This window comes from Laccaria bicolor, genomic scaffold (assembly GCF_000143565.1).
Source record: "Laccaria bicolor S238N-H82 LACBIscaffold_27 genomic scaffold, whole genome shotgun sequence".
NCBI lineage: Eukaryota > Fungi > Basidiomycota > Agaricomycetes > Agaricales > Hydnangiaceae > Laccaria > Laccaria bicolor.
This window is the reverse complement of record NW_001889898.1, coordinates 604,209-623,676: the sequence shown is the minus strand read 5'-3', so window position 1 is coordinate 623,676 and position 19,468 is coordinate 604,209. Positions and strand designations below refer to the sequence as shown.

Sequence of the window (19,468 nt, the reverse complement as noted above, 5' to 3'; positions counted from 1 at the left end):
AACGATAAAGACATGTCACAAGGTACAGCGAATAGAACTCACAGGAGAAAGCTACTTGAAAGCAAGAAAAATGGTTCATGAAGGCGGAGGGGGTGGAGGCTCGTCTCTGGGTTGAGTGGCTCCTTGAGCGTAGGCTGCGTAGTACTGCGCGTATTGCTGTTGTTGACTCGCTTGCCATTCTTTGAACTCGGCAGAATTGACGTCGTACCCGTATGCAGCCCTATCGCGAATTAAGTGACGCGAAATGATGTTAATGCGACGATACTCACCAGTAGGATGCATAAGCTTCGGTATCGGACGGTGCAGGCGGTCCAGCTGCGTATTGGGCTGCGTCGCCACCTGGTGGAGCAGGACCTTCGCCTGGTGGTGGTGGAGGTGCCGGCGCGGATGGCGGGGGTGGAACGTATCCCTGCAAGGATTCGTTAGAAAATGAGAGGAGATTAACCCAAGTACGTGTCTACTCACTCCCATCGCACTGTACGCCGCGTATTGCGCTTGCGCTTGATGCAATTCCATTTGTTGTTGCTGCACCTGGACTGCAACTTTTGCGTGCTCTTGCCTTACGACTATCAGAAGATCGTCCGTCAAAACTTTGGCTCTTGCAACTTGGCCTTCCTCGGGACCACTAAAACAATATTGAGTGAGACCCTCGTCCTTCATGTGACGACGAACGTTATGTGGATGTAGAGAGGAACTGGTTCTTCTTGCCCTGTCTACAAAGAAAAAGTGAATACATTTGGTCATCGGTCGAGGGAAGAAAATACCTCTTGGTCAATGAATCCAGATCCAATTCCTTTTATTTGTACGCGAGTGCTCGTTTCTGATTGGATATACTTTACGAAAGAGCCCTGCAGCAAGTGTTATCATATGTGTCATACAATAAAAAAAACACTCACCGACGGTCCGACCACCTTTGCCCGTACATTGAAATTGCGGATAGAGTCAAGAGCCACGGGGAGTTTTTCCTCTGGCCATTTTCGCTAAAACAACGTCAGTCCTGATTCCTCTTGAGAAAGATCTCAACAATGCACACCTTTTCTCTCTGTCGATCACCCTTCTCCACTAACGAACCCATATCGATTGCAATCAACTCGTTCACTTTGTCAATCGCAGCCTGAAGTATCTCCTTCGTGCTCGCAGAGATATGGATATACAGAGGTGGGTCTTTCTCCGTAGCTTTGCTACGATCCGGGTACCACACACCCCTCGTACCGACCGATGCACCTGTCTCGTCATGAATCTGCAACAATTTGAGCATCTCATTCCTTGAAGCAAAAAAGTAAAATGCACCTGTTCCTGAGTCGACCCCCTCGTCAACAAATACCGATTCCGGACGTCGTTGATATCAATATTGTGGGTGAACTCTGCATCGTGCGGATCCCTCGGCAAACCTCCAGCGCTCAGCTCCCCATTGGCGAACTGGGCCGCTATTTTTGCGGCAATGGCTGCTGCAGCCGCCGCGGCCTCCGACGCCGTCCTTCCTTCATCCGTCTTTTTAGCGACGGTGCCCTCTTCTACCGACGCTGGTTGATCCCACTTGCTCCTTGACGCCATCCTAGTATTTTGGCTAGGTTTTGATTGTAGAGGTTTTAGAATGGAAGCGTGATATTACTTGTGACATTGACACGATCACTTTTTGGGCGATCCAGATTCCACAGCCTTTACAACAGGTGTTCGATAATGAAAGTGACTGAGAACGAAGACGTATAGCGATGGTGAGACCGGTATGTAGGGCATAGGAATACATAGAGGACAAATAATAGAGGACGTTTGGGCGACGCTCATGCGATTCCAACAAGGCTGTGTGTGATGCACATTAGAATGCACGGGGTACTGAACAAGAGTTACCCCTACGACTTGCAAGATTAAGTCAAGATACGGATAGTCCAAAAGTCATTGCACTCGTGCTTCTGGAGAAGGTAGTCATACGGGATCCTGAAATACCCATCATCGCGCCACTTAGCACCCCATGAACGTTGAACTATAAAGTGGCCCTTGGAGTCATCGTACCCGATCGCTACGACCGCAAGGCCGATCGGCGAGAACTCATCCTCGGACCCAGGAATCGCCTCCATAGACCCGTGAAGCCTCAAACCAAACACAAACGGGTATCCCTCATCGAGACAGGCGCGCAGGAGCTTGAGATCGTGCTCAATCCTCAGGTACTGAATAGCCTCGTGTTTGAGAGCGTTCCTGTAGGCCGAGGCAGGGGGTTTCGTAGCGGCCCGCGCACCATCGACGAAGATGCCGGTGCTCTCGTCGTAAACGCCACATGGCTCATATGGCCAGTCCTGCTCAGAGCACACGCCGATGACCGCGATGCGCTTCAACCCGTCGCGCAAACGAGCTCCGCTGTTTATCCTGCCCCAGTCACTTAAAAAACATCTCCCGTTCGTTGTACCAGATAAAAAGTCGAGAGGCGATGAAGAAGTCATAAACGTCTTGTTTGTATTTCTTGAGCACCATGGCAAAAGCAGAAGCATTTGCATTGGCAGTACAGCTTCCGACGGTGCCTTGGTCGAAGACAGGGCCAGAATATGAGCTGGTGCGTAGATTAACCAAGGATTTCAAAGCGTTTTGTGCAAGACGAACATAGAGGTACTTAGTCGCGGTCATCGATGAAATCAGGTATCCAACCAGCGGGAGGGATGCCAATGTTGTCGTCGTCGTCGTCGTCTTTAGGGCGCTTGGTGGAAGGGTCATCGGGGTCTAACCAACGGGAGGGTCCTCCCAATCAGTCCCAATCACTAATAGGTCGTTCAATAAACATAAGCAGTGACATATCACTCACCACCCAGCCGTCCTATGTGATCCTCTATTGATTGTGTTTGGTGTTCCAGTTCAGAGTTGATATAGGGGAAGTGGAGGGATTTGCGAACTGCCAATAACTCCTACCTTGACTAGTTTACCCCATCTCCTATGTTTGGATATCTATGTTTGGATCTGACACCTCTTGATTCAGCTCCTAGAGGAGCTGAATCGTCAGCATGGTGACGCAGCGGTTGGTGCTGTCATAGAGGGAGTCATCAATGCAGTGCGCAGTCGAAAATGATCGTTACCAATGCTATATAAACCTCCCTTCTTCCCTTGAGTCTGCCAGTGAACTGGAACACCAAACACAATGCACCCAGCTGTTTTGGAGGACGGCTGGATAGTGAGTGCCATGTCACTGCTTACGTTGTGGCCGTTTAACGTTAAACCCTTGCCAGTTAAACGACTTTAGTGATTGGGAGGAGGACCCCATTGATTGGGTACCTTCAGATCCCGATGACCCTTCCACCAAGCGCCCTAAAGCCAACGACGACGACGGCATTGGCATCCCTCCCGCTGGTTGGATACCTGACTCCCTTGATAACCGTGACTACCTCTATGTCCCTCTTGCAAAAAACTTTTTGAAACCCCTGGTTGATCTACGCACCAGCCCATATTTTGGCCCCGTTTTCGACCAAGGCACGGTCGTCGGAAGCTGCACGGCCAATGCAATTGCTTCTGCTTTCGCCATGGTGCTCAAGAAACACAAACAAGACGTTTATGACTCCTTCGTCCCCTCCCGACTCTTTATCTGGTACAACGAACGGGAGACACTATCAAGGGACCGGGTCAGGATAAACAGCGGAGCTCGCTTGCGCGATGGGCTAAAGAGCATTGCAGTCCAGGGTGTGTGCTCTGAGGAGGACTGGCCATATGAGCCATGTGGCGTTTACGATGAGAGCACCGGCATCTTCGTCGATGGTGCACGGGCTGCTACGAAGCCCCCTGCCTCGGCCTACAGGAATGCTCTCAAACACGAGGCTATCCAGTACTTGAGGATTGAGCACGATCTCAAGCTCCTGCGCGCCTGTCTCAATGAGGGATACCCGTTTGTGTTTGGCCTTAGGCTTCACGGGTCTATGGAAGCGATTCCTAACTCTGAGGATGAGTTTTTGCCGATCGGCCTTGCGGTCGTGGCGGTCGGGTACGATGACTCCAAGGGCCACTTTATAGTTCAACGTTCATGGGGTGCTAAGTGGCGCGATGATGGGTATTTCAGGATCCCGTATGATTACCTTCTCCAGGAGCACGAGTGCAACGACTTTTGGACTATCCGTATCTTGACTTAATCTTGGAAGCCGTCAGCAGTAAGTCTTGTTCAGTACCCCTCATCAGATATTGGTGCATCACACACAGTGTTGGAATGGCTAGTTAGTTCAGTCACATGGGTCCAATATCAACGGAACAGCCGGACATGACAATGAGTCGTAGTGAACGGGTCAGCCGGGGCGGCCGGATTGATTGCCGTTGTTCCGTTGGCAACGAAGCGGCCGGGGTCCCTACAATTTCCCAATAACAACGGACTGGCTGTCAATAACAATTATCCATTGATATTGGGGCGGCCGGTTGTATTACCCTGACCTTCCAGCACCGTCGGCACCCCCACTGACGGGACACTGGAAACCCTCCCGCGGGGCACACCAAAATTGAAGATGGGCACTGCTCTGCTTGCTACATAGTTTACCTACAATTTACAATTAAGACCTCTCCTGTAAACTAAGCATGAAATCTTTGGTACCAGCATACATCTCATCTCTTATCTCACCCATTACCTCCAAGAAGGCCTCCACATCGAACAAAAACTGCATCTTTTCCTGGCGGAGGAACTCCAAGGCCTGAGCAGAATCACGGGCTCGGGAAGAAAGATTTTGCACTTCAGCTATAACCTGATCAAGTTCTTCTTTCTTAGTCGAGTCCTTTTTTTTTCTTAGCAGGAATAAATAGTCAACAGGGTAACTCACCTCAAATCTTGGGAATGAAAGCCTTTCATCAAGCCACTCCAACTCCCTGTAGTGGTCTGCCACCCTTGGGTGGGTGCTCAATCTTGAAGGCATGTAGGCCTTGGCCGCGGGATCGGAGGCTTGTCCTTGAGGGCTATTGAGACCCATGGGTTCGGACGCTGTTCCAGGAGGGGCCTCTGTTATGGGAAGAGGTGCAGCCGCAGGGCGTCTCAAATTGAAGTTGAAGGGTTTGTCGGAGTGTTTCTGTGGGACTGCCGTGGCATTGGAGGGAACGGAATCTAGACTGCCCTCCTTGGCTTCTCCGTCGGCAGCCTTGTTAGGGGGGGCCATGATGGGGCGTTTAAGTGAAAAGTTGAAGACGCCATCAGGAGTGTCCCTAACAGGGCATTTGAGGGTGAAGTTGAACATGCTGTCAGGAGTGGGAACGCTGTCGGGCAGTCCTGCGATGGGGTGTGTAAGATCGAAGTTGGATGGGCCGTCGGCGGTGGGGACGTTGTTGGGAGCTCCCCCGACGGGGCGACTAAGTTTCAAGTTGAATGCGCCGTCGGTGGCTGCTACCGCGGGGCGACTAAGTTTCAAGTTGAATGCGCCGTCGGTGGCTGCTACTGCGGGGCGACTAAGTTTCAAGTCGAAGGCGCCATCGGTGGCTGCTACCGCGGGGCAACTAAGTTTCAAGTCGAAGGCGCTGTCGGTGGCTGCTACCGCGGGGCGATGAAGTTTCAAATTGAAGGCGCCGTCGGCGACTGCGACTGCAGGGCGTTTGAGTGTGAAGTTAAAGGCACCGTCGGCTACACTCTTGCTGGAGAGGTCGCCGTCGGGGTGCCTGGGATTGAATTTCTCTGCACCTTTCTGGGTGTCCATGGGTGTTGCTGGAGGGGGTGATGATCGATTTAAATCGATGGGGTCTTTGAGGTCCACGATGGATTCTGTGCTGGAGTGCTGATTGACATCCAGCAAGGTAACCCCGCCGTGGGTGGCATTCGATGCCGTTGGTTTTGGAGTGGGCCATTGCAAATCATAAGAAACTTCCCGATGATTACCAGGTCGCTTGAGATTGAAGGCAAAATCTGTTCAAACCCGTTGAGATATCCACATTGCTGTTGTTATGAGCATACCTGGCTTTCCCTTCAATGCCTTTCCAAGCTCTGTTTTTTGGTTCATGGTAAGGCTATTATGAGATGAATCACTGACAAATTTAAGGGAAGCAGATAGAGGGACAAACTTTGACAGAAATGAAACGATCAATGTCAAGGTAGATATGATCAACTGGGATCTGACAACGGCATGGTCACGTGACCATGTTGAAGATTTTTTGCACCAAGTCCCGCTCTCTCACCACCGCACAACAGACCGCAAAGACCTGCCGCCGCCACTGTCACCTATCCCCGTGGTCAACATGTCTACATCCACCTTACGTCCTCAGGAGCTTGAAGCCGCTATCCAAACGTTTTATACAGCTTTCGTCGACATGTTAGCTGTGGGACCAGGCCACTACATAGAGAGAGAGAAGATGCTTGCTACATGTCAGGCTGGGGTAAGTCAAACTCTTCACACAAACTCTCCCAATTGACATCAATATATTCCAGAGTGGCGTTGTCAGTCTTTTGGAGGACAAGGACGTACCCACTCCTGGCATTGACGCGCTGCTCAACACGTTGGACGACGTCTTGCCACAATTGAAAGATGGCGAATCCATCCTCGCCGACCCATTCATTCAACTCTCCTCAATGGACTGCCCACCCTCTCTACACCGCAAAGTCGAGGAATTGTGCATGAAGGCCAACCAGAGGAACCATAACCCCGACCCCCGCAGCTTCGCGACGTTGCCTCCGACGGGCAAACAGGCAGGCTCCCTGACAAAATCTGACAACGCCCGTCCCGCGGCCAAAGGGCCCGCTGTCAATAAACCCCAAACTGGTTGTTCCAACCCGCCGTCACACCAGGTCCCACACCCCGTCAACAAACAAGCCCCTCCTGGTGGAGAGGAAGCGCCCAGGTCCACAGGTCGTGTGTCGCAGTCAGCAAAGACCTATCAGGCCATCGAGGACGAGTCAAGTGGGGAGTCGGAATCCGATTATGAGGAGGCGGAGAAGACGAAGAAAAAGAAGAAAGTCCCCCATTCGCGGAAGGTGATCAAGACACCAGCGGTCATTACAGCTGAGATGGATGAGGATGCAGAGTGGGAGAACACCGACGGGGAGCATGCCGATGGGGATGGGAGTGACAGGGATGATGCTGTTGGTCAGTCGAGGGGGAAAAGGAAGGCAATGGTGGGGGATGGAGAGGAGGACGAAGAAAATTATGAGGACCAGGAGGAGGAAGAGGATGATTCAAGGGACAAGGAAACCATCCAGTGGTCGAAAGAGGATCGACACCAAGAGAAGATGGATGCTCTGTGGAAAGCTGTAGATGGGGATGATCCATATGTCAAGGCCATAAAGAGGGGGTTGGTCGCCAAGGACCTCAAGACGGGCCCGTTCTACTGGGGATCGTACAACGCACCACTGCAAGATGATGGCAACGAAGCCATCCCATTCGACGACCTGGACAACCCACGGCTCAACCCCTCTGATCACAACGGCTTTCTCAAGTACGTTCTTGTCGACCTCTATAAGGAAGGTTGCAGCCATTGCCGCCACGCCAGGAGGAAATGTTTCTTTGGGGGCAGCAAGCCCAATCCCCTGGGCCAGACATATGGGCAGGAGCGGGAGAAAGCCGGAGCGGGAGCATGTGGAGAGTGCAAGGCAGGGAAAAAGCGTTGTTTTGGAAAGGGCCAGGCTCGATATCGAACGATCATACAGAATCCCTTCTACTCAGGAAACAAGAAGACTGGGGGAAAGGCGAAGAAGGTGAAAATCAAGCCTGAGGTTCGTCCTGCCTCCAAGCCCAAGAGGTCAAGTTGTGCCGCGGGCGTGGGCGGTACCAGTCGTGCCGCAGGCGCAGGGGGTACAGCTCGTGCCGCGGGCGGTGCCAGGGTGCCCGACGGTAAGTTGATTTTCACCGTTGGTAATACCTTGACTGAATATGATGATAGATGACGACCAGTCAAAGGTCAAGACTCAGATGGCCGACCTAGAGAAGACATGTCAAGAACTGGCTTTGAAGGTAGTCGACGGCCAGGCAGAGCTCAGGAAAGCCATTGAGGATGCTGAAGATCGGATGAAGCATGAAGTTCGGAAGATTCGACAACATCAGAAAACGACCACAGCATATGTCGAGCTGAAGACCTGCTCGGTAATGGAGGCACTTGCGGTGCTGGGAAATTCTATGCATGAGATGATGGAAGACATGCTGAAGGCTTTGCAGGGGGTTCCACAGGGCCTACAGGACGTAATTGCCGAAGAGCCCTTGTCAAACTCCGGCAGTCTGGACACCGACGGCCACTTGTCACTCGCCGCGGGGGGGGGATCCACCCCTTGCCATTCTTCAGAAAATGCAGGACGACTGGAATCGAATTTCCAAGCTCATCCAGCACCACCTGCCCGCGGCCAAACACCTGGAGACCATAGCGAAGGGTTCCCGTTCCCCAACCCTCATCGAAAATTCACAGGCTGGTCAAACCAGCAACATCCCAGGGGTAGAAGAACTTGAACGGGTGGAGGTCACTGCCCAGGGTATTAGGATGGAGGTTGATCAACCCGACCATGGACAGGGGACTGATAATGGGACGTCAGCAGCATCCGCCCCTCAAGAGTCATCTTCCATCCTGCCCCTCATCAGCAGCGGCAAGAGTGGTGTAGTCCCCGACGGCGACGCTGGCAGCTCCCCCCGCGGCGACAGCAACAAAACTGGGATCTCCCCCGTCGGCGACACAGAGAACGCGGCCGACGGCCAACGAGGTGTGTCCCCCGTCGGTCAGCCCCGCGGCGACAGCAACCAGACTGTGATCCCCCCCGTCGGCGACACTCAGGACCCCACCGACGGCCCACAAGGTGTGTGCAACGGTCCTGATGCCCCCGATGGCGAGGACCCCATCCTCCCCCGCAGCGGTCGTCCAAACCCCCGCGGTCTTATCGTGCCCATGGGTGCCTCAACAGCAATGCCTGACGGCGAGGAGGAGCCCATGTCTCCACTTTCAGAAGAGGATGAAGCTGCTGTGGGGACCAAGAGAAAGCACAACAAAGATGAAGAAACAGGTCCTGTGGAGAAGAAAAAGAAGAAGGCTCCCACCAAGAAACGTGCCCCTCCAAAACGTCGGGTACCCCGCGGCAGGACTGCAGACCCTGCCCCTGTTGAAGACCAACAGACTGCTTGAGTTCGTGCAAGGGTGAATGGACTGTCTCGTCTTCTTGCCATTTTTCTCACCCTCACCTCCCCCCATCTTATGCTCCTGTACCTACCCACTCATTCATGTAACATACATATATCTTGTTACCTTGCAAAAAATAATGCCCTTTCCATGTCAATTGTTTGTTTCATTGAAATAAGCATGATGTTCTGTGTTGAAGAAAATATCTCCATTGTTGGATGCATTGAATTGAACATCGTGTTCAGAATCCATATACCTGTCTATGAAATTATCTAAGTCTTCTTTCACGTTCTTTTTCCAGCCTTAATTGTGCTGGGGGTGCCAGGTTATATTTTGGCTTTGGCGGCCTACCCGATCGTCGGTTCACAGTAAACATTGCGTCTTCATCATCACGTTGTTGGTCATTTCCTCCATTCTGATCATTGTCAGTCGATGCCGCGGGACCCTTTTTGATTGGCCGCGGACGTTGTTTTCGTCTTACAGCAGGAGGAACTGTAGGTGTTGGATTGATATTAGCCGTTCTTTTGACCACCGGGCGTTGCCCCCTCGTTTCCTATATCTTGGTTCTTCTGGTGCATCTTCATCACTTCCAGAGGGTGAGGGACTAAAGTCTTCCTGTGTCGCTGGTGTCTTTTTGGCTTTTCTTCCCCGCGGCGCTACCCCACCGATGGGAGTGCTATCCGACGGCAAGTGTGGGCTGATTGGTCGGGTTGGCTTTTTCTTCCGGCAGGGCAGTTGGTGCTCTTCTGCCGGGTTGTCATCGTTGTTGGTTGAGTGGTTGTCTTGATTCGGTAAACTGGATGTTTTCCTAGTTTTCGTTTTCTTCTTGCCAGAGATACTTTTTGTTTTCTTTCTTCCAACTCTTGGCGGCAGATCCTCATGGTTGTCCTCTGGCCCTCTCTCAGGCGATTGGGCTTCCAAAGCTTTTTGCAAGCGAGCCTGTATCCGACGTCTTCCACCATCCTCATCTGTAGAGGGATCGCTCTCGGGTTCATGGGTCATAGTTCTTTTATTGGTGGTGGGGTCAGATTCCACCTCTTTGTCACCCCCACGGTTTCTCCCTATTGCCTGGGCGGTCAACACTTGGGGACCACTAACTAGGGTGTTTGTCGGAGCAGACCGAGGCTCAGGGGTAATGCCTGGGGTGGGAATGGATGGCAGAACCTGTGTCGGTGTAGTTTGCATTGTTGGAGATTCTTCTGCCGCGGGCGTGAAGGCCCTATCCGACGGAGCTGTCTGTGGCTCTGGGGTAATGGCTGGGGTTGGAATGGATGGGACAGGAGGCCCCATGGGGGTAATTCTTCCTTGAAAAAATGTATCTGGCAGTGAAGTGTGGGAACTTGGCATGTCCACCGTCGGAGGACGTCTGCTCGCCGCGGGGGTGGATTCCTCTGACGGCATGGGATAGGAAACTGGTTGAGAGGCCGTCGGGCATTCCCGTGCCGTGGGTGTCGATGCCCCCTCCGATGGTGTGGGACTGGGAAGTGCTGGAGGGACCGTCGGGGTGTCAATCACCGCGGAAGTTGGCAAAGTCTCGAACTGGGTATTATAAATGGCAGGTTGTATTCCATCCCCCACTGGATAAAATTTGAACTTGAATGTATCTTTGGCCCCACCTTCAGACTGTCTTTCTCTCCATAACTGTACAATTTTTCGGCAGTCGTTGAGAACAATTTTACTTGGATCCCGGACCATCACACGAGCAGGCCACATCTGTGTGTCCCACAAGATCAACTGATGAGTGGCAAGAGAAGTCCAAGGGGTCGGAGTCTTTTTGCCACAGGCAAGCTGGTAGTGGATGGTGATAAATTCCCTAATCATAGCCTGTAGTGTTTCAGCGTGTTCGTGACCACCCACTGGTGGAGGAGGGAGAATAGGCAAATCTCCTTCCAGCTGCAAACATATTTTCTTTTTGCCGCAGTCCTGGATGACCGTTCCGTTCTCAGCAGGGACATTCGCCATCAAGTCTACAGTGACAAATTAATTTTGCTTGTATGATAGGTAGTCATCGTATCATACCTTTGATATGTTTACAGTAAGTGATCCATGCCTTTGATATCTCGAGCACCTGTTCCTTGAACATCACCTCAAATTTTTGGGCGCTGTCGGGGACACCAAACTCGTCACTGTGGTCATTCCAAATGTACCGAGCATGTCCCTTCTCATCGAAATAGGTTTCCATTCCCCAACTCATGAGTCTGAGATGATGGCTCTTAACCCTATCCATCTCTTTCAACATTGATGCCCCATGCCGTTTCCATAGCCTGCATTTTGACATGAGGACTTCCCGCAGGATGAAGAGCTCCGTCGGTCACTCACTTTCTCTGGACATCCGCCGGCGGGGCCTCTTCACTCCACTCTTTGGCCATTGCCTCATATACTCTCTTCTCCGTTGGAGGCAACCCCTCAACAATGTACTTCAAACCAGTCTGATACTTGGACAGGAAAGCTTTCGATCCTGGTGGCGAACCGCCTGCCAGCTCTCTAACCTTCAAGTACACTTCTTCTTGTTTAAGATGAGCCACCACATATTCCAGGAAATAGGCTTGATGTATCGGTACCGGTTCACATGAGGACGTCGTCCATGGTTGTAGTACCATTCCTTAACTTTCTACAACACAATGTAACCTGATTACCAGATTGAGGGACCGAGGGACAGTACTTGCCTTTTTCCTGTCTCGCCACTCTTCCGGGGTCAACTCTGGACCAGCGGCCTTTATGAGCCTATAAATCTTGTACATGAGCAACTCTTTCCTCTGCTCTTTCTTCTTGTTTCTAAACTCGTCAAGGAACTCTCTCAAAATGGTCTCTTCTGCTTGTGAAAAGGCTGCCTGAGCACGACAGGGTTGTGTCTGTGGTACATTGGGTGGACGCCCAGGGGGGGACACCATTCATGCACAATTGGGAGTACAAGAATGGAGACAATGACTTGACAAGGCAGGGGACAACGAGGCCCATCCAATAAATTTACCGGACACCTGTAAGGCACACTGCCGTGGTGCCTACCACCGTTGCCGAATCAAGGTGATGCGAAGGATTCAGGGACCAGTCGGTGACTGTGCACAGACCATGCATGCCGACGCCCAACGACGCACTCAGCCAATTCTCCTTCCTGACGCACGCTACATAGACCATGCGAATCTATGCCTCACTCTGATGATTCTCTTGCAAGAATGAACCGAAAAAGGTATGTTTTCCAATCGAAACTAAAAAAACAGCATCTAATGACGATATCCTTTATGAAACCTTCATTCTATCTTGGTTTCAACTACAAATCACGCTTCTTTTTTTTTTCCTCTATAAGAACATGTGCCCGGACAAGCCCCATTTCATTCACACAGAAAAGGAGTATCCATTGATGCTTGTTATGAGCTAAGATGATGTGTATGAAGTAGTATGGGAGGGATTTAGCAGGTGTTGAAATGTTTGTGGATCACCGTCCTACCATAACCATTATTTCAGCCCTCCCTCCCTTGAAAGTGTGTGCTGGGCATACTAAAATTTATTTCTATTACTGACTGGCAGGTCTACAGTAATTTACACACTGTTAGACCCACCAGACAACTGGCGACGGATAGGACTGTGGAAAGGTGGGGAGTACCATCCCGATAGCTCCCCCCAAAGCCTGCGACATTGCTGTTACATCCGGTGAGGTAATAACGATGATTAAAGGTATTGTATAACAGAACGGAAAACCTCCGGTGTGTATTGGAGAAGGATTCAGAATACCGGGGGCACATTGACAACATGAGGTTGCCCGTGTCAGGTGCCGCTGGACAGCCACATCGCCGCGGGACCACTGAATGTCAGGAAATTGGCCACTCCCTTGCTTCAATCACAACATGCGTCGCTTCAAGATTCCCATTGATATGCTGGACGAACCCCTTCGGGTGGAGACATCCATTCGTAAAACAGCCCGGGGGCAAGTTCAAAAGGTCAAATACCATCGCATGGAGGCAGACCTCCCTACGACAACTCCTGCAGCTGCCACCCTCCCAACTCCTGCCCAAGAGATCAACAATCTTGGTGAAGGGTATGACCAAGATGCCACAGTCATCCCCCTGCATCAAAGGACATCGGGAAAGGTAGGCCAGATCTCCCTTTGATTCTCCTGCAACCATACTCCAATTACTGCAGACACAGAATGACTATCTTAGAGACTGGAAGGCCCTTCGGGATCGTCACATCCATGTCATGCTGGAAACAGAAGCACCACCATCGTTGATGATTTGTGCTGAATGTAACCAACAACGGGGGTATTTTCGTTGTCTTGATTGCTCCTCACAACCTCTCCTCTGCTGCGGATGCTGCCGGGTTGGGCACAAGAGACTTCATACCCACAGGATACAGTGTTGGAATGGGAAATTTTTCAGGACCAGTGCTCTCTGGGAAACTGGATTGATTTTCAATCTGTGCCATGGTGGTAATCCTTGCCCACGATTGGCAGAATCTGAAATGGAAGAGAATTCCAGGCAAGACCAACAGTGGATTTCTAGGATTGTTGGCCCCGCGGGAGGTGGAGCCACCGCCGCCGGGGAGACCAATTCCACTGAAGCCCCCGCCCGCGGCGTGGAAACAATCCTGGATCCTCTTACCGTCGGGTCAGACAATAGCCCCGTGGCAAGGACATCGATGGCCGCGGGACCAATCGAGACCCCCGCGGGAGGTAACGCAGCCGCGGGACCAGTCGCTTCCCCGGCGGAAAATGCCTTGGAAAGCGTCACCGTCGGAGGTAAGAATGTGGACACTCAGTACGGTGGTGGTGGAGGTACCAACATTCCAGACCTCAATACCCGATTGGGCAAGGCTGCCCTGGAGCTATTTGGTGATGACAAGGGAGAAGGAGATGTTGATGAAGGTTATGACTCTGAAGACATCGACAATGTGGAGTCAGAAAGTTCCGAACAAGACCTTCATGATGATGATGCTGAGAATGTTACCGACCATGCCACAAATGAGTATTATGAAAGAATGAAAGGCTTCGATACCCCCCCTCAGCCTGTTGGCGAAGATCCGCTTGGTAATCCTTTCATAACAGTTGTTGACACCAATGGCCTTCATCATCTTCCCATTCACTATTGCATGTGCCCTTCTTCACGACCAAGGGATGAGCAGTTGTTACAGGAAAGGCTCTTTCCCAGCAGCTTCACCTCCATCAGGACCGTCTTCACATTCCGAGTTTTGGATGATTTCCGTATGACTAACTTGTGTTGCAAAAGTTCCTGTTACCAATATTTTCTGAAACTTCGACGGTTAACATGCCCTACATTTCCCAAATCAGTGCCAGTGAGTTGCACGTGGAGACTCAAGCTGAACCCTGTTCATACCCTCTTTTCCACATTGTTTCAAGGACAGATACCGAGAATTGCTGCGGGTCAGCCGCCAATGGAGGAACATGGAGCTTCGAAAGTCATTTGGATTTGGACATGAAGACCGCATACCTAAAGCTGGAGAAATGGCATATGGCTGTGCTTCCTGTCCCCAACCTGGAACCAACTTACCAGACAACTGGAAAGAGGAACCAGATCAGTATGTTGTTCACTCAGGGGCTTTGAGATTACTGAAGTGAAGTTTTTATCAGAGATGTTTTTACTAGGTTCATATGTGTAGATGGAAATTTCTCGGCTGATCACCTGAAGCAGAAAAATCCACTGGATGATGTCCCATTGACCAGTGGTGAGGGGATGATGACCAACCAGACACGATACAAAAGCTACCTTGCCCACCCAATGGCAATACCCCAAGTAAGTACGTTCCCCCCATTCCCGCGGCCCATTTGCAATAGCCCCGCCTGAGGTGGGCAAATGGAACTTCCGTTGCCGTCGGCCAGTGCCTTAGTCTACCGCGGGCTATGCTTGCCGTCGGCCAGTTGCGGCAGAGCACCTCGCATGCTTGCCGCGGGCAGACATCAGGTGGAACTAGCGCTGCCGTCGGGCAGTGCTGGGTGCCTCAATCTACCGCGGGCTGCGCCTGCCGTCGGCCAGCTCCAGCGGAGCATTTCCCTGCCGCGGGCTCATTCGGTGGGCTTTGCCAGCCGCGGGCAGAAATTACTGCCCATACACTTGCATTTAGATCGCTCATTTTTTTTGCCAGCCGAAGTCGACTTGTACCAACCATCAGGCGGTCAACAATGCAAGTCAAAATCATGCAGGTTGTGATGTGACTGGCATTGCTGCTTTTGCATGTGCCAGATCCGGTGCCTTCATTCTGGGAAGTGTGGTTGATTTTCAAAAGGGCGAACATCAAATGAACATTGACTATGCATTGTGTGAGGCACTGAAAACAATGAACTTGGATGCAGGTGGAAAGGTAATGGTGATATATGATGTGATGTGTCAATACCATGTCCACCTCTGGAAGAGAATTTCTGAGAACCCCTTCCTCTCTTTTCCGGAAAAGTTGCAGCTGTTTGCTGCAATCGGTCTCTTCCACGTCCATGGTCATCGGGATGAATGCCTCTTCAGGTTTGCCACCTCCTTCATTCCAGGTGCTGGGATGGTTGACGGCGAGATCCTGGAATCTCTGTGGTCCCAACTTAATGACATTTCCCGGAGTACTCGGACCTCCACTTTGGCCCACAGATCAGAAGTTCTTGACAACCATATGAATTACAGCAACTGGAATAAAATGGTCAACATTGTTTCTTCTGTTATTTCAAAGTACAAGAAGTCTGTCGTGGGTTTGGTGGACAGCCAGGAGTACTTTGAGCAATTGAATCACTCTGCTTTGCCTTCAGATGTTGTAAAGTGGACTGAGGACATTAGGCATGCCAAAAAACAACGGGAAAGAGGTAATCTGAAAGCTATGGATATCATGGAACCAGCCAAACCAGCAAATTATGAAGGCAAGTCCTCCATTTTTCCATTCCGTTTTCTGGAGGGTCCCGCGGCTATCTTGCTGTCTGCCGCCGGCGATAGGCCCGACGGGGATACAGGTGTCGCCGACGGTGCAATGTATTCCCATGGGGGCTGCTGCCGCGGGTGCTCTGCAACTTATCCCTGGGATATTCTCATTGATCTTGGCTAAATAATTGTTCATCAGCTCCCAAGTCAACCGCAGATGTCCAATTGGACCTTATGGAGCAGGAAGCTGCTGCAACAGGGGAAACTGGACAAACGTCGTGGATAGCTACAGGGCTCAAAATTGAAGAATCACAGTTAGTTCTCTATTCAGGAACATGACGCAGCACTAATACCTCCTCAAAGGATTGATCTTCGTTGCTTCATCCGAAGGCTTGGCTCACACCCGACCACCGCTCAAAAGCTTGAGATTGCCAAGAAACGGGAGAGGCTAAGGTCCCGTGTGGATACGTTCAACAGGACGGCATGGAATTTCATCGGTCAAAATATTCAACAGTCTCTCTCTGAGAATGTCACCCTTCTTGTTGAAGAGTTTGACATGGATGACATGCTCCAAATCGATGATCCACTCCCTACCGATAATACTGGCACAGGCCCGACGGCTACCTTTGCCGCGGGATGCCCGACGGGCCAACTTACCTTGGAACAGATTGCTCTGGCTAAGGCCAGTCGTGCCTTTGCTGCCACTCGGTCAGCCACTGAAGCCGTTGAACATGTCAAAATTCCATTGCCATCTACTTTCGGAGCTGCGATGCTGCATTCCAGACAGTTGGAATCACTCCTATGGAAAGAGTATCAACTCCGACAAGGTCAGGCCAATGATGCTCTGCAGGGTGTTCGGGTGTCGATTGCGAATCTCTCGTTTGAGTATTCGAAGAAACTCCGAAAGATCAAGAAAAGCAAGGTGAAGAAAACAAGAGCCTGGGCGGGGATACAATCTGTTGGGAGAGTGCTTCATCATCACAGATTGCTTTATGCCCATGCGGTGAGAGCATTGGAGAAATTAGGGGACCCTGACAGAACCATTGGGACTCTTTACAAACCATTGGAGGTGAAGGACATGCAAGCTAACACTGCCATTGCAGATCCCAATGCTCCCGGGCAACGTAACATGCGGCCTGCTTGGTTCTGGGGCTCTGACCTTTCTGGCAACATGGAAGATAATTCCAGAATGGTTGAATGTGGGTCCTAACATTCATGGTCCAGCTTGAATTCCAATATGAAACTATTTCAGTTCACAGGGTGAACTGGCTTCGTGTGCGGGCACGATATCATCGTTGGAGAGAAGAATTTAATATAACATCACACGAGATGGAATGGGTTACGAGATATTTTTTATTCCAGACGAGGAAATGGGCAGGATGGAGGGAATTAGCTAGGGGTGAAGGGAAGGATGGCCATGTCTGTTACGCTGAGGGGCAGATGGATATCTGGATGAGGCTTGCTGAAGATGCCAACAAACGATTTTCCATTGCAAACTTTCATTATCAAGTAATCCCTCTAGTATGAATGTATTTCAATGATTATTGGTCCTATTAGTGTGGCCAGCAGTGTACATCGGGCGGGATGACACTCCGCCGTTATCACACCGTCGGCACCAATTTTATCACGCCGTCGGCACTGGCATCACCGCGCTGTACCGCGGCGCCTGTCGCGGCATTCTTCCAATTGTTTCCCCGCGGCGTTGTAACCGTCGTAATAACCGTCACCGCCATGTGTGGATCACATGACCATATTGCTCTCGATCAGATTAGAAACATTGGTTATCAGTTGCGACCTTTGAACTACCATGCCGCCATCTCTCTTGCAAGGACAATGGCTCATTTATTATTTCTCCTCGCGTTGCAAAGCTGCTTGGCAAGCTTTTGAAGACAAGGAAGACTCTTGGACAGAATCCCCTGAGAAACACATGTGGTGGACAAAGGGTCTCCGTGCAGAGGGTGTAAGTTCCACTGTCTTTGACAGTGAATATGTTCATCTGTTGTTTTATATGCAGGAAAGACTGGCATTGGCCATCGGCTATCATGTTGCTGATGGTAGTGTTGTCAAAATCCCTGCTTGGGTAAGTTCTTTCATGCACGCAACTCATGTCCAAGACAAAGAGTTCGCTATACTGCCACCCCTGGACCTCCTCCCCAATACCACATATCCCGACGACCCCAGCCGCATCGTTTCATCCTACCACGCAGATTGGTGGAACACCGAAGAGAACCCCTGCCTTCCCAAACCTTACTCCAAGGAAGAGATGAAGGCCTTTGATGCTTGGCTACAATTGGTTGATCAGGTTTGGTTTCCATACTCTCATTCAACTTCTATCTAATGCACCCTTTTTTAGCCTCTCAGTATTGATTCACAATCACGTCCCTTAGGACCGATTCCTCAAGATATCAGTGCATCCGCGGCACGCGCCTTCAAGTGTCTACAGAGTGCTCTCATTAGAATTGAGGTAGTTATGGCAAACTGGAGGGATGCAAGGAAGGCAGCTCGTTGGCGCATAGGAACTTTGGAAGCCTTGTTGGAAAAGGTGCACCAGGGTGATCTGAGCCTTGACATTCCGGCAGACTTGCCTATCCCACCCCGCCCATGGCTGAGCAATGACCCACCAAAAAACAAATTTTTGCCTTACTTGCTACCTCACGGCGAAGCTTTTCCTCCACCATCAACACCCCAGGTTCCACTATCTGCGGTAGGAGAAACCTCCAGTCCATCGTTGGAGCCATTGCTTCCATCAATCGCACCACGGGGATCTACTCTGTCCGAGGGGCCACCGCGGTCCCCTGGGTACACCGTGCCGCGGAGGCTTTCTCCACTTGGAGTGCCGTGGGGGACTCCGCTGCAACCGCCGCATGCACCGCGGGGACCCTCTCCCTTGGATGGTATGGTTGTTGATTTAGCCCCCCCATCTCCGGTGTCATCTGCAGATCTTGATTGGGACGCTTCAGGCTCAGATTCTGCAGAAGATCCTGACTATGAAATGAGTGAAGGCTCTGATGGTCAAGGTTCAGCCTTTGACAGCGACGCTGCTTAGGCAAGTTTTCTACCCCCTTGCACAAGTGATTGTACTGAGGCAGGACTTATATTCTAGTGAAAAGTCTGTACATGCATATCTGGTAAATGACATCTCTTCTAGTTATATTTCAAAACATCATCTGCTTCCTTCTGTTCCTGTTCTTTGTATATCTTTAAGTTCATCCATGTCCCCGCTGGTATGCCCAGCCGGTCATGCACCGTATTCCTCATGTAGTATGAGATGCATGCTCTCTCCCCACCTTGGAACTCCGCACCATGTCTGACAGCCTTACCTGTGATTGCAATCATGGTTCCGGGATTGTATTCCACAATTACACCCAACCCTGGAAAAGTCATAGTTCCAAGGGAATCATCCTCCCCCAGGGCAACCAGAAAATCAAACCATTCATTTTGTCCCTTTGTGTCACGATGTAAAGGAGTGGCTCGGTTGGTTATGACTGAGAGAGCACTGAATGGGGATGTCCAAACATTCAGTGCTTGCCTCAGCTGTGCTTCATCCTCAACAAAGTCCACACCATGTGCCGCCAGAATGCCGAAGGCTTCAATTCCTTGACAAA

At 51.0% G+C, this 19,468-nt stretch overlaps 5 protein-coding genes across 5 annotated transcripts; 2 read left to right on the top strand and 3 right to left on the bottom strand.

The window, feature by feature from the left end:
- Window positions 1–147: 147 nt before the first annotated feature.
- Window positions 148–1,545, bottom strand: LACBIDRAFT_152711 (uncharacterized protein; the record flags this gene model as incomplete). The annotated part of the gene is given in 9 exon segments (XM_001884721.1): window positions 148–220; window positions 270–409; window positions 454–525; window positions 544–625; window positions 673–713; window positions 765–848; window positions 897–980; window positions 1,034–1,240; window positions 1,291–1,545. Coding segments are annotated over 9 exon segments (1,038 nt in total), but the record flags the coding sequence as incomplete, so codon positions are not given.
- Window positions 1,546–3,121: 1,576 nt separating this feature from the next.
- On the top strand, window positions 3,122–4,100 carry LACBIDRAFT_304414 (uncharacterized protein; the record flags this gene model as incomplete). The annotated part of the gene is made up of 2 exons (XM_001884800.1): window positions 3,122–3,154; window positions 3,210–4,100. The coding sequence occupies 2 exons, from the start codon at window positions 3,122–3,124 to the stop codon at window positions 4,098–4,100; spliced, it is 924 nt and encodes a 307-aa protein (XP_001884835.1).
- Window positions 4,101–4,508: 408 nt separating this feature from the next.
- LACBIDRAFT_330524 (uncharacterized protein) lies at window positions 4,509–5,933 on the bottom strand (the record flags this gene model as incomplete). Its single annotated transcript, XM_001884720.1, has 3 exons — window positions 4,509–4,727; window positions 4,773–5,839; window positions 5,888–5,933. The coding sequence occupies 3 exons, from the start codon at window positions 5,931–5,933 to the stop codon at window positions 4,509–4,511; spliced, it is 1,332 nt and encodes a 443-aa protein (XP_001884755.1).
- Window positions 5,934–9,498: 3,565 nt separating this feature from the next.
- LACBIDRAFT_330522 (uncharacterized protein) lies at window positions 9,499–11,621 on the bottom strand (the record flags this gene model as incomplete). The annotated part of the gene is made up of 3 exons (XM_001884719.1): window positions 9,499–10,988; window positions 11,041–11,147; window positions 11,341–11,621. The coding sequence occupies 3 exons, from the start codon at window positions 11,619–11,621 to the stop codon at window positions 9,499–9,501; spliced, it is 1,878 nt and encodes a 625-aa protein (XP_001884754.1).
- A 1,147-nt stretch (window positions 11,622–12,768) lies between these two features.
- Window positions 12,769–18,770, top strand: LACBIDRAFT_330521 (uncharacterized protein; the record flags this gene model as incomplete). The annotated part of the gene is made up of 15 exons (XM_001884799.1): window positions 12,769–13,106; window positions 13,395–14,307; window positions 14,469–14,550; window positions 14,632–14,765; window positions 14,807–15,041; window positions 15,173–15,289; window positions 15,323–15,967; window positions 16,063–16,177; window positions 16,227–17,062; window positions 17,116–17,372; window positions 17,421–17,643; window positions 17,744–17,823; window positions 17,878–18,165; window positions 18,217–18,415; window positions 18,553–18,770. The coding sequence occupies 15 exons, from the start codon at window positions 12,769–12,771 to the stop codon at window positions 18,768–18,770; spliced, it is 4,680 nt and encodes a 1,559-aa protein (XP_001884834.1).
- Between the last annotated feature and the right edge of the window lie 698 nt (window positions 18,771–19,468).